This window comes from Aquarana catesbeiana, linkage group LG08, assembly GCF_042186555.1.
Source record: "Aquarana catesbeiana isolate 2022-GZ linkage group LG08, ASM4218655v1, whole genome shotgun sequence".
NCBI classification, from domain to species: domain Eukaryota; kingdom Metazoa; phylum Chordata; class Amphibia; order Anura; family Ranidae; genus Aquarana; species Aquarana catesbeiana.
In genome coordinates this window covers 160,509,298-160,521,361 of record NC_133331.1, presented here as the reverse complement: position 1 = coordinate 160,521,361, position 12,064 = coordinate 160,509,298, and the positions used below count along the sequence as shown (strand labels likewise).

Sequence of the window (12,064 nt, the reverse complement as noted above, 5' to 3'; positions counted from 1 at the left end):
GCACTACATAGTTGAAGGTAAATCAAAAGAAAATTGAATAAGAAAACTGTATAATGTAGAGGTCGATCGATATGGGTTTTTCTCTGGCCGATGCCGATATTTAGAAATCGGGGTGGCCGATGGCCGATATGATGCCGATTTTTGCGGCTGATATTTTAGGCCGATTTTTTATTTTTGGCAGGTGGCACTGGCAAGTGGCACAGGTTGGCGAGAGAGAGAGAGATAGATAGATAGAGAGAGAGAGAGGGAGGGAGGGAGGGAAAGGGGTGGGGCCACATACACGTAGCGGCCCACCCAGATCCCATCCCATTGGCTGGTGCTGGATAGCTGGGTCCCACCCACCCCCGACATCCAACCTCAATTTTGACAGCTCCTTTTTCTCTCCACACAGTTTCACACACTGCGGCGCTGCTCTGCCAACAGAGTGTGGAGAAGGGAGGAGGAACCCCACATTCCTCCTCCCTTCTCCACACTGCTGGCAGAGGTAAGGCCAGTGTTCAATATCGGCCTAATTTGGATAATAAATGGCTGATGCCAATTTCTCCAAAATGGCCAAATATCAGCCGATATATCGGTCAACCTCTAGTATAATGTATAGCCAACTTAAGTTTGTTTGTTTTTTCAAAGATATTTTGTTTATGCACTTCAGTTACTAAACATTGATGTTTAAGCAAATACAAGAATATGCAATAAAATGTTATTGTTAAAATAAATGAAAGAATTTGAGTAGTTCAACTATGTGTGATTAACCTAAAATCTGTTCTGATATTGCTGTTTTACTAACCTGACAGCTTATTATTCTAAATAGGAAACTTTCATTTTGTTTGCAATTATTAAAGATTCTAACTACCAGCAAGAATAAGTTACATTTAGTCCTTACATTTAAAGAGCACCTGTCATTTCAGATCCATCATGGCAGCGCCTGTTAGCGGGCATCCACTCACCTGCTGCTGCCACGTCCCTCACCTTGTGTCACCTCCACTTCACCAGCCATCCCATTAAAGTGAATGGAACGGTCGGTGAGTTAACAGCAGGTCAGAGGAGGAGCCGCTGAGGGACAAAGATGACAGTTGCTCTTTAAAAATGATGATTTAAATCAAGCCTTTTTACTAGTGATTTAAGTCAGAACCACCCTGCAATGTGGGGATGACATCATCCTTCCCTCCTCTCCAATAAAAGAGTGCCTTACATTCACTGAATAAAATCCAAGGCATTTCCCGAATGGCTGGGGTGTGGGAGTGAGTGATGCTGTGTTTAGTGTAAGACACGGGAAGTCACTTGAGCACCTGCTGTTAGCAGCCAGCACATACGGTATATAGCACAAGGTACTACAGTCATGTGCAGCATCCCCAGCAGCCCTCTGAAGGTGCCTTATGAAGCATTAGATTGCAACAAGCTGGACCAAAAGTTATCATTTAATGCAAGATAATTCCTGGGGTTCTCCTTAAATAAAGTATCCTTCCGCTCCCTATAGCCATATGCTGGTTGCGTAGTGCTGCATCCTAGGTTTTCAAAGCTGGCTCCTAGTTCTGGGTGACAACTGTCCACGATGGCTCTAACATACCGTATTTCACAAATCAGTAAGGACACAGATACCAGACAGGACAAAATCTGCTAGAATTCACTAATATGGATGGGATTGGCTAAAATGGTAGTTCCTGGAGCACAGAGAATCCTAGCTATATCTCTCAACTCCTCTCCAGAGGTCTGCTAACTACTTTCTTGAAGCAAGCATGCCTTCTTCTACTGGACTGCAAAGCGTGCCCTGAGCCTGACGCATGTGAAAAGTGTTGGAATTCAATACAGACTCGGTCACTGATTGAGGAACACAGAAAAATAAAAGCCACAGGAAGAAAGAAAGACAAGAATAAAGGAAGATTTGCCAATATCTGAAGACCTACTGTTTTCTGTAAGAGTGCAAGCATATACTGTATACACACACACATACTGTATATACACACCACACTAATGATTACATGCTCTGTTATGCAAGAGCTTCAAGAATGAGTTATCATAGTAAATCACTACATGATGAGTCACAGTTTTACATCCCCGTCGACAGATTAGACCTATCAGGGGAATATATAAAGGGTATCGTAGACTCCCTTTAAAATTCCATTGGCCCGATGCATCCAAATTGGCAGTGTGTGTGCACAAATCATGAGACCACTCAGACAGGTACCTGAACCTTTCAGGACACTACTACTTCCCGGCCACTGCGTTCATCACACCGACAGGTGGTAGGGAGGGTTTTGTAGGTTTTATAGTAGGAGTGACCAGTGTCTGATGGGGGACTGAGAGACTAGTTCCCCATCAAGTCCACCTGGCTGTTGTATGGATCCATAGCCACTATTCCAATAGCGGATTTCAAATCTGTCCACTGCCATGCGCTATCAAAAGTAAGGCTGACCTAATGGGGAACTGGATCCTCGGTTCCCCATCAGGCTCTGTGGCCAAATCCCACATTTGGGTAGTAACATCACCACTATACCTGGCCCCCTTTCTTTACATTTAGCTTTTGCCTGGGGAAGCTCCCGGCCAATGGCTGAATGAGCCAGGGATAGAGCCCTGTGAAAGAAGCGTTCACATTCATGACATCTCCCCGGCACAGATATGTACCACACTAATGTACGCCATCTCAGAGCTGGTCTTAAAAGAGAAATGTGGGAATGTACAAAACCAAACATACATACCATGCATCATGCATGGTATGACCACACATGGTATACATAAAACATACATACTCAACCAGATGGCTGCAACATCAATCTGATGCTGCAGCCGCCCCCTTCCGGCTCTACACAGAGAACTGATCCAAAAAATGTTGATTGCTCAGTTCTCAGGTCCACTCTGCACAGAACACAGATAGTCAGTCACCAATCTGTGCTCTGCCCCTCCAGCACTCACTGGAGCGCTGGGCTGTGGAGGGGGCAGGAGTGGCTGAGCAAGCTGCCCGTCAGGCATCTGGGTGGATTCTGACATTATTGTCGGATCCCTGCTGAGTATGGACCGGCTCTGCACTGTCAGCCGACAGCGGATTTTAGCCTGCTGTTGGCTAAATCTGGATCAGAGGAGTGCAGAGCGAAGTGCTCTCCTGTGACCCCCGCAGGAGAAGTATGGCCATTGCTGCCAAAGCAACATGCATCAGTAGTTAGAACTACAGTACATGAATTTGTTGCCTGTGTCGGTTATGTTATGGAGACTGGGGCAAGTGCTTGCCTGAGCTGCTAAGCATTTGTCCCAGGGCACATACTGCTCTAAACACAAGAACCACTCAGTGCACCATCCAGCCCTGTCCAACTACATCAGGTGTCAGAGTCTCGTTGACTTTTACAGGCTGCCAGCAGCAGGTAGTCCTAAAGGTCACTACCGACAAAAGGGTGTCATTCAGGCTTTACTAAATTCCTCTGAATGTGTTAATGCAAAATTCACCTGTCAATTTGCTGTGAACTACTAACCCCAGCAAGCCCTTGACCATGTACTACGAAAAGCCAGAAACACTTTTTACCTTTCCTAGCATAAAAAGGTACAGTGCGACATGATGTTCGGTCATCCTAGGATTACCTGTGTATAAATATACCTGTCACATTAACACTCGTTACCAACTGTTAAAAAAAAAAAAAAAACATGAAGCTGTAAGATTTATGGCTCACGTTACTATAATTAAAAGGCAATACACTATAACGCTATAAATTACAGAGCAGGGGATAATTACCATAACTGATTTCATGTAGAAATAATTAAGTATGCAATTTTCACACATTTCTATTACACACATTCATTAACTTTTTAAGCAACACGTTCGTTTAAGACAAGCCTGCAGGACGACGGAGGTTAATGACACAACGAACGATGAAGAAAAATGACAACGCATAAAATGTGGTCCTACTCTTTGGAAGCGATTAAGGTGGAAAAGTGGGTACGCCAAGTTGAAATCTTAGTCGGTGTGAATGATCTAAATCCCTTTTTTTTTTTTTTTTTAATCATTCTTTTTATACTAAAATTACCAGGGATCAGGCCATAGGAGCAGACAGACAGATAATTATGGAAGGTGAACAAAGGAAAAGGATGGGAGAGGGAGATTTGGCCAAAACTTCTGCAATGCAGTGAACAGAGGAGCCATATAAATGAGCAGGACCCACTCATACCTCTACCCAACACATGCTTTAACTCCCTCCATACCAGGCCTGCAACCACTGATAACAAAGGGATTAGGGTCTCCCAGCAAAGGCTCAGCTAGATGTTCTTTGTACATAATCAGCCTGAATTCTAGAGGTAAAGAAGCAATGAAACATACCTGCTACAGTAACAAAGAAAATAGCAAGCAGATGACATGTAGCAATATAGAAAATGTTATGTGTATGTATTAGAAAACCTGAAGACTAATATTTTCGACACACTCAAAAGAATTCATAAATACTGTGTTAAGCTACAACCTGCCAACTTTGCTTTTCCTTTATAGCAATGAAAAAACCTTAAAGGCCAAGTCTGCCTTTTCCCAAAAATATTATATTATAATATATATATATATATATATAGATATGAAAATGTGCATTTATTATATTTTCCAGCATTGCAACTGTAATCAGTGGTTTCCAAGTGCAATGCCAGGCTCCTGCAGACTCTCTCCAGCTCGATATCTGTACCAAGGTAAAGCTTTCAGTTGGAGAGCTAGAAAAGTGTTGATGGACTAGGAGTGTCTTTATCGATTTGGACCTACCGTTCCGTCTGCCACGGTGGCAGAGCCCTACACAACCATGCAAATTTCAAAAGTGACAGCTGCTATGAGGGTGCACAGGACGGGGGGTCCCATTTAAACTCCCTCTTAAAGTGGAGGTCCACCCACCACTGCAAAAATTAAAAGCCAGCCGTTACACATACTTTAACTGCTGGCTTTTAATAATAGGACATTTCCCTGTCCTGGAGTCCAGCGATGTCGGCACCGCAGCTTTTGTTTGCATCAGCTGCCGGGTGCTGCTGCTGCCGCCGCCATTGTGGGTGAGGGTACCCAGTAGTGTAGCCTTATGGCTTCATGCCAGGAACCCTACTGCGCATGCACGAGTCTCCATTCTTCTCTCCTACTGGCCTGGCGACAGGGGGAGGATGGAGCCACGCGGTGACGTCAATATCCGTGGCTGTGTCTCCCGGAAGTGGGAACAGGATACCTGTCAAAGACTGGTATCCTGTCCCCCTCCCCCCTGAAAGGTGCCAATTGTGGCACCGGAGGGGAAGAGGAAACAAATCAGCATAAGTTCCACTTTTGGGTGGAACTCCGCTTAAAAATGGAAGTTAAAGAGTAGTTCCACGACCCCAGCAAGAAATTAAAAGTCAGCAGCTACACATACTGTAACTGTTGACTTTTAATATTAGGACACTTACCTGTCCTGGAATCCAGCGATATTGGCACCCCAGCCGGTGTTTCTATCACCTCTCGGGTGCTGCCGCCACCATTCGTAAGGGAACCCGGCAGTGAAGCCTTGCGGCTTCACACCCAGTTCCCTGAAGCGCAAAGCACTTTCTGAATGGCCCGGTGGCGGGGGGAGGAGGAAGGGGACCGAACTTCCGAGTGATCGCGCCGCGATCTCCTGGAAGTGGGGATGGGTACCTGTCAAAAACAAGAAAAGGGGCCAAATGTGGCACCGGAGTCAGATAAGCAGAGCTTCCACTTTTGGGTGGAACTTCGCTTTGAGTTCACTTTTTAACTTACCTTTAAGGCTTACCTGTAGGTACAGTGAATATCTCCTAAACTTGCAGTGTTTAGGAGATATTCACACGGGATGCAGCCAATGACATCACCGAAGGATGTCCTCTGAAGGGACAGCATACCTGTAACATAATCACGGCCCCGGCCATTCATACAGCCGGAGCCCATGGACCTGAAAGGAAGATTGGGTGAAGATTGAAGTGCCAGGGAGGCTTGACAGCTCTGCGCTAGAGGGCTCCGTATGCAGGCAAGTCTGTCATAATGTGCTAGTATGCCGTGCATACTAGTACATTATGACTTAAACCTGCAGAGGGGCCCCCCTATTTTTTTTTTTTTTTTTGTGGCGGTTTACCACCGCTTTAAAGGCTAAGGTCAGCTTCATGAAAACAATTATAAATACACATTTTTTACAGGAACCTACCGAGCACTGCACCCATGATCACTGGATCATGGGTGCAATGCCAAACACATGTACACACTGCCAGCAGCTCTGTTTCCTGTACGCTTTTACAGTTATTCTGTTACTGAGCTGTAGACATTGTGAATTGACGTGTCCATTGTGAATGGCAAGCTGTCTGCCACGGTGGAAGACGGGACATGTCACTTTCTCATTCACAGATTCCTTTGAATGAATGACACAGCTGTGTGGTCAGAGCCCCACACAGCCAAGCAGTTTTCAAAATGTGACAGAACACGCTGTCACTGGGGGCAAATCAGGTTTGCAGGGGGCAGGTTTGGAATGTTACACCCCAAATATGGGTGTATTATATAACATGCTCCAAAAGGTTAACTTGGCCTTTAAATATGCCCTTGTTCTAATTTGAGCATTAAGATGTCTGAAGGCACATGAGAGATACTTTTGAAGCAGAATCAGTTGTTTTTAGCCCCATTAGCTTCAGAGGGAGTTTCCCAAAAAAAATAGCAAAAACATGTTATGCATGTTTTTCAGGTCCCTCCATAATAAAAGTCTAGGTTAACAAAAATGCTCTGCTCCTGTACGGCATTTCACTCCTTAAAATGTGCAAGAACCCACATAAAGCTTCAAAAATCGCCCGAACACTCGAGTGATTTCAACGTTAAAGTGACATTAAGAGCCCTTTCACACTGAAAGCGAGAGGGCGTGGGCAGTAAAGCGCCGCTAGTTTTAACGGCGCTTTACTGTCGTTTTAGAGGCACTTTTCGGCCACTAGCGGGGTGCTTTTAACCCCCACTAGCAGCTGAATAAAGTGTTAAAAGCACCGCTGCACATCAATTTCAATGGGCAGTGGCGCTTTAGGAGCGGTGTATACACCACTCCTGAAGCGCCTCAAAGAAGCTGCTTGCAGGACTTTTTTTGACGTCCTGCCAGCGCAGAACCCCAGTGAGAAAGCACTCGGGCTTTCACACTGGGATTGCAGATGAGGCATTTTTCAGGCGCTTTACAGTCACTATTTTTAGCGCTAAAGCGCCTGAAAAACGCCTCCAGTGTGAAAGGGGTCTAAAGGTTCGGGGGATACTTTTTTATTTTAACCCCTTGGAGCATCCTTTAAGGGGTTTAGAATGGTGGGAGGCGGGGCAAGGCTTACAGTCATGCGCCGTCGTGATTGGCCGTCACATCATCACATGATCGGAAAGCTCCCGATCGCAAGCAGCGAATGGGAGATTACCGTTAGCCATCGGTAACTGTGCCAGGAGAACTCTCTCAGCACAGCTCTTTTTGAACTATTGCACGCAAATGTGCGGCCGCTCAGCGCCAAGGCCCACCCGCTGGGAGGCTACATATTTCCATGCGCTTGGCGCCAAGAGGTTAAATAATGTGTCATACATAACTGCTCTGTGCAGTGGTACCCCCCCCCCCCCCCCCCACCTTCTCAGGTCCCCTCCCTCCTGCCTAGTGCCATAGCAAGACTCCCAAACTGCTGCTCTGTGTGTCCATTCACACACACAGTGTGGCTTGGCCCCGCCCCCTCTACCCTCCTTGGCTCACTGATTGTGATTGACAATAGCAAGAGCCAATGGCTGCGGCTTCTGTCTCAGCCAATGAGGGAGAGGCCCAAACCCTCGAGAGCCAAGGCTCTTGTGCACATTGCTGGATCGATATGGAGCTCAGGTAAGATTTTGGGGGCCACTGCTGCACACAGGGTTTTCTTCCTTCATGCATAGAATGCATAAAAGGTAACAAACCTTTGCAACCATATTAAAAGGACAAGTTTACCTTTTCATGAAAAATTAAGAGGCAAACCAACGCCAAATATCCTGACCACTCTCCAGACCCCACTGCACACAGTGGCTATAAGTGATGCCCCATACTGCGCTGGAGTATAGCAGTCCACACCCCAGGAATGAGTATCCATCATAATGCTCACAAAGCCCACGCACTCATTGGTCAGCACAGCCACAAATGAAAAGCACATCTGAGGATTCTTCTAGTAATGTGTCCCAGAACCACTTCTCATTGGTCAGAACAGTCACATGGTGATGCTGACCAATGAGCGATTACCACTGTGTGCAATATGACAGATACTGACTCCAGGGCCATGTACAGACCACTACACTGTCACTGGCAGCCCTGGGTATCACAGCCAATATGAGCAACAGGGTTCAGAGAGGGTGGCAAGGATATTCGGAGTTAATTCATCTTTTCATTTTTCATGAAAACATGACCTAACCTGTTTAAATGTATAAAAATGTTATAATATGGGAGGACCCAACTAAACTATGCAATCAATTCTTACAAAATTAGGCAAGCCTTTGTACTACATAGGTATTAGATCTAAAGGAGATTGTACAATTAGAATGTAACATCTATGGTGAGCTTTACTGAGCAAGCTAAACTGAGTTTCATTATACTGCCTACTAAACACAAACTGTATAAAACGTAGCACAAGTGCTTGATTTTCCCATTATAAAGTGATGAGGAGCTTCCAGATCTATGACTTGATACAGATCAGGCAATATTCCAAAGACCAATGCTGTGCCTGGTGTTGATGCATTTGTATCTGTTAACTCAGCGGGATATTATAGACCGTGTACCAATGGAGGAACACGGCCATTCAACCACAGTAGACGTTGACATCCATAGCAGCATTTGGTCAAATGACAGCACACATCCAGCACATTGTCATCACACAAAGGAAAATCAGGGATAAACGTTGGGATATTTATTATCCTGGTCTAAGCAATGGGGATGCCATATGAAAGGTCTCTGAATAAGGAGCCAAGGGTCTTCTATTACATAAGAACAGCCAATGAAAGAAATGTCTTTGTCCTATTGTCTAGGTACTACAGCTGCGATTGGTGCTCAGTCTTAAAATCTCTAAACCCCTCTCCCCCCTCCCTACAAAGACGAGACCGGCTGCTGTGTGTGCCGGGATGATCTGTGTGTGACGCTGTCACTGTGCCTGTCAGGTCACTAATCAATGTCACTATGTAGGAGCTGCCTTGTATGTCTGGCCTTGCTCTATCTGCATGCATGCGTTTACAACATTTCATTCACATCTTTGCTTCTACAAAACTACTCTGGGCCGGGCCATTATGTCAGCAGCCCACCCCAGATCAGGGTCTGGAATAAACCTGTGTCTGCAACCGGATGTTTCTGATCCTGTCCCCCCCCCCATGATCATTCTTATCCCCCCAGGCTGTGTGTGATCTCCATGAGCTGCTTGTCTGAGCTGTTCCCTTGTACCCAGGTGATCAGTCTACCTCTGCCCCCTCCTTCACAGGACTGACCTCACTCTTATCTGGTGTGCTCATCATGGACAGTCACTCTAAGCCCCCCCTGTGACAGTGTTCTCCTGGTGATGGGTGGGTGCTCTCCATGTGTAGGCTGCAGAGTCTCTGAGTGCTGAGAAGACATGTCTCTAACAGCACTGGGAGTCCACAACTACACGTCAGATCCCCTCTCCCCCGGTCATTGCTGTCACTGGAGTGTCCCTGCGCCCAGTCTGGGGACATTCTATCGCCTGTGCAACATGTTGTGTTCTGTCTGGGCATGGGCCCATTGTAAAACCCCTGTAGTAAGCTGTGCCCCCCATCCCACCAGTGTAGTACACCTCTAATCTTATCATACAGTGCGCTGTACCCCAGTCCGATGCCCATAGTATCGTGCGCTGTACCCCAGTCCCGTCCCATCGTATGGCGAGGTGTACCCCAGTCCCGTCCCATCGTATGGCGAGGTGTACCCCAGTCCCGTCCCATCGTATGGCGAGGTGTACCCCAGTCCCATCGTATGGCGAGGTGTACCCCAGTCCCATCGTATGGCGAGGTGTACCCCAGTCCCATCGTATGGCGAGGCGTACCCCAGTCCCGTCCCATCGTATGGCGAGGTGTACCCCAGTCCCATCGTATGGAGAGGCGTACCCCAGTCCCATCGTATGGAGAGGCGTACCCCAGTCGCATCCCATCTTATGGTGAGACGTACCCCAGTCTCGCCCCATAGTATCTTGCGCTGTACCCCAGTTCGGTCCCATAGTATCGTGCGCTGTACCCCAGTCCGACCCCATAGTATCGTGCGCTGTACCCCAGTCCGGTCCCATAGTATCGTGCGCTGTACCCCAGTCCGACCCCATAGTATCGTGCGCTGTACCCCAGTCCGATCCCATAGTATCGTGCGCTGTACCCCAGTCCGATCCCATAGTATCGTGCGCTGTACCCCAGTCCGATCCCATAGTATCCTGCGCTGTACCCCAGTCCGATCCCATAGTATCCTGCGCTGTACCCCAGTCCGATCCCATAGTATCCTGCGCTGTACCCCAGTCCGATCCCATAGTATCCTGCGCTGTACCCCAGTCCCGTCCCATAGTATCGTGCACTGTACCCCAGTCTGATCCCATTGCATGGCGAGGTGTACCCCAGTCCGATCCCATAGTATGCTGCGCTGTACCCCCGTCCGATCCCATAGTATCGTGCACTGTACCCCAGTCCCGTCCCATAGTATCGTGCACTGTACCCCAGTCCGATCCCATTGCATGGCGAGGTGTACCCCAGTCCGATCCCATAGTATGCTGCGCTGTACCCCCGTCCGATCCCATAGTATCCTGCGCTGTACCCCAGTCCGATCCCATAGTATCCTGCGCTGTACCCCAGTCCCGTCCCATAGTATCGTGCACTGTACCCCAGTCTGATCCCATTGCATGGCGAGGTGTACCCCAGTCCGATCCCATAGTATCCTGCGCTGTACCCCCGTCCGATCCCATAGTATCGTGCACTGTACCCCAGTCCCGTCCCATAGTATCGTGCACTGTACCCCAGTCCGATCCCATTGTATGGCGAGGTGTACTCCTGCCTGTGTAATGTGCCCAGCCTGCTCCCATCGCACAGTGTGCAGTCAGTGTGAGTCCACCGTCCAGTGTACAGTACACTCCCCATGGTCCGGTGCAGTCAGTGTGCTCCCATGGTCCGGTGTTCCCCTCCTTACTTGCCGAGCTCCTCGTAGAGCTGGTACTCGTCGGTGAAGCGGGTGCAGGTCGCGGTGGTGGCCATGGTGTTGTATTGGAGGAGACGATGTCACATCAGGCGGGCGGGCTGTCAGAGAGGAGGGAAGAGCCGGGACGAGCTCTGTTCTGCTTCTTCCTCTGCGTCTCGCCCTCCTCCTCCTCCGGGGCGGCTCCTGCTTCCCCTCCCTCCCGCTCACACCTTCTCCTCCTCTGGTATCTCCGGGCCTTCCGATCCTCCGTGTGTCCTCCGCTTCCCCCAGCTCACCCTGCCCAGATGACTGCTGTCCCTCGGCTCTGGCCGTGCACTGTCACTGCTGAGAGGCCAGAACCGCGAGACTTCCCCGGGACACGCCTCCCTTCCTGCGGACGCCCAGCCCAGGGGGGAGAGTGAGGAGGGGGAGGGAAGGCTGGCCGGGTTGTCAGTGTCCCCTGTGTGTACAATAAACACAATACATCCGTATGAGGAAACAAAGGGGACACGTCGTGTATGGGGACACGTATAAGGAGACACAGAATCATCAAAGTGTCTGAGAAACCTCAATCTAATTCTGAACTCCAGACACGCATAATATACACTGCTAGTGTGGGGCTCATTCACATAACTGAGGAGCGCTGTACACAGTGACCAATTAGAGGATCCCTACAGCACGAGAGGGGTCTACGTTCTAATCAGTGACAGGCTGGACGCTGCTTATCGCACGTTGCTCAGTCCTCCCTGTATACAAATAAACACCGGGTGTGCGGTCACCAGAGTACAGCCTGTCATTGATTTCTACGCAAACATCTGTCACTCCCGGGTGCAGAGTATGGTTGCCACCTCATCCCTTTAAACCCAAACACATATGAATTACACAGGTTCTGTGGCTGATTAAGGTGGTAATTAAACTCACTTGGTGTCTTATCTGCATTTAATTAGCCTCAGAACCTGTGTAATTCATATGTGTTC

The 12,064-nt window shown here is 48.2% G+C and overlaps 1 protein-coding gene across 30 annotated transcripts in view; it reads right to left on the bottom strand.

Annotated features, from left to right (window-relative positions):
• The window catches only part of CAMK2G (calcium/calmodulin dependent protein kinase II gamma), a 409,422-nt gene extending 397,921 nt beyond the window's left edge, over positions 1-11,501 (bottom strand). For all 30 annotated transcript variants that reach the window (XM_073596628.1, XM_073596634.1, XM_073596638.1 and 27 more), the window contains exon 1: positions 11,100-11,501. In XM_073596628.1, the coding sequence (XP_073452729.1) occupies positions 11,100-11,164 (65 nt within the window). In that variant the 5' untranslated portion in view covers positions 11,165-11,501. The remainder of the gene's footprint in view (positions 1-11,099) is intronic.
• Positions 11,502-12,064: the final 563 nt, after the last annotated feature.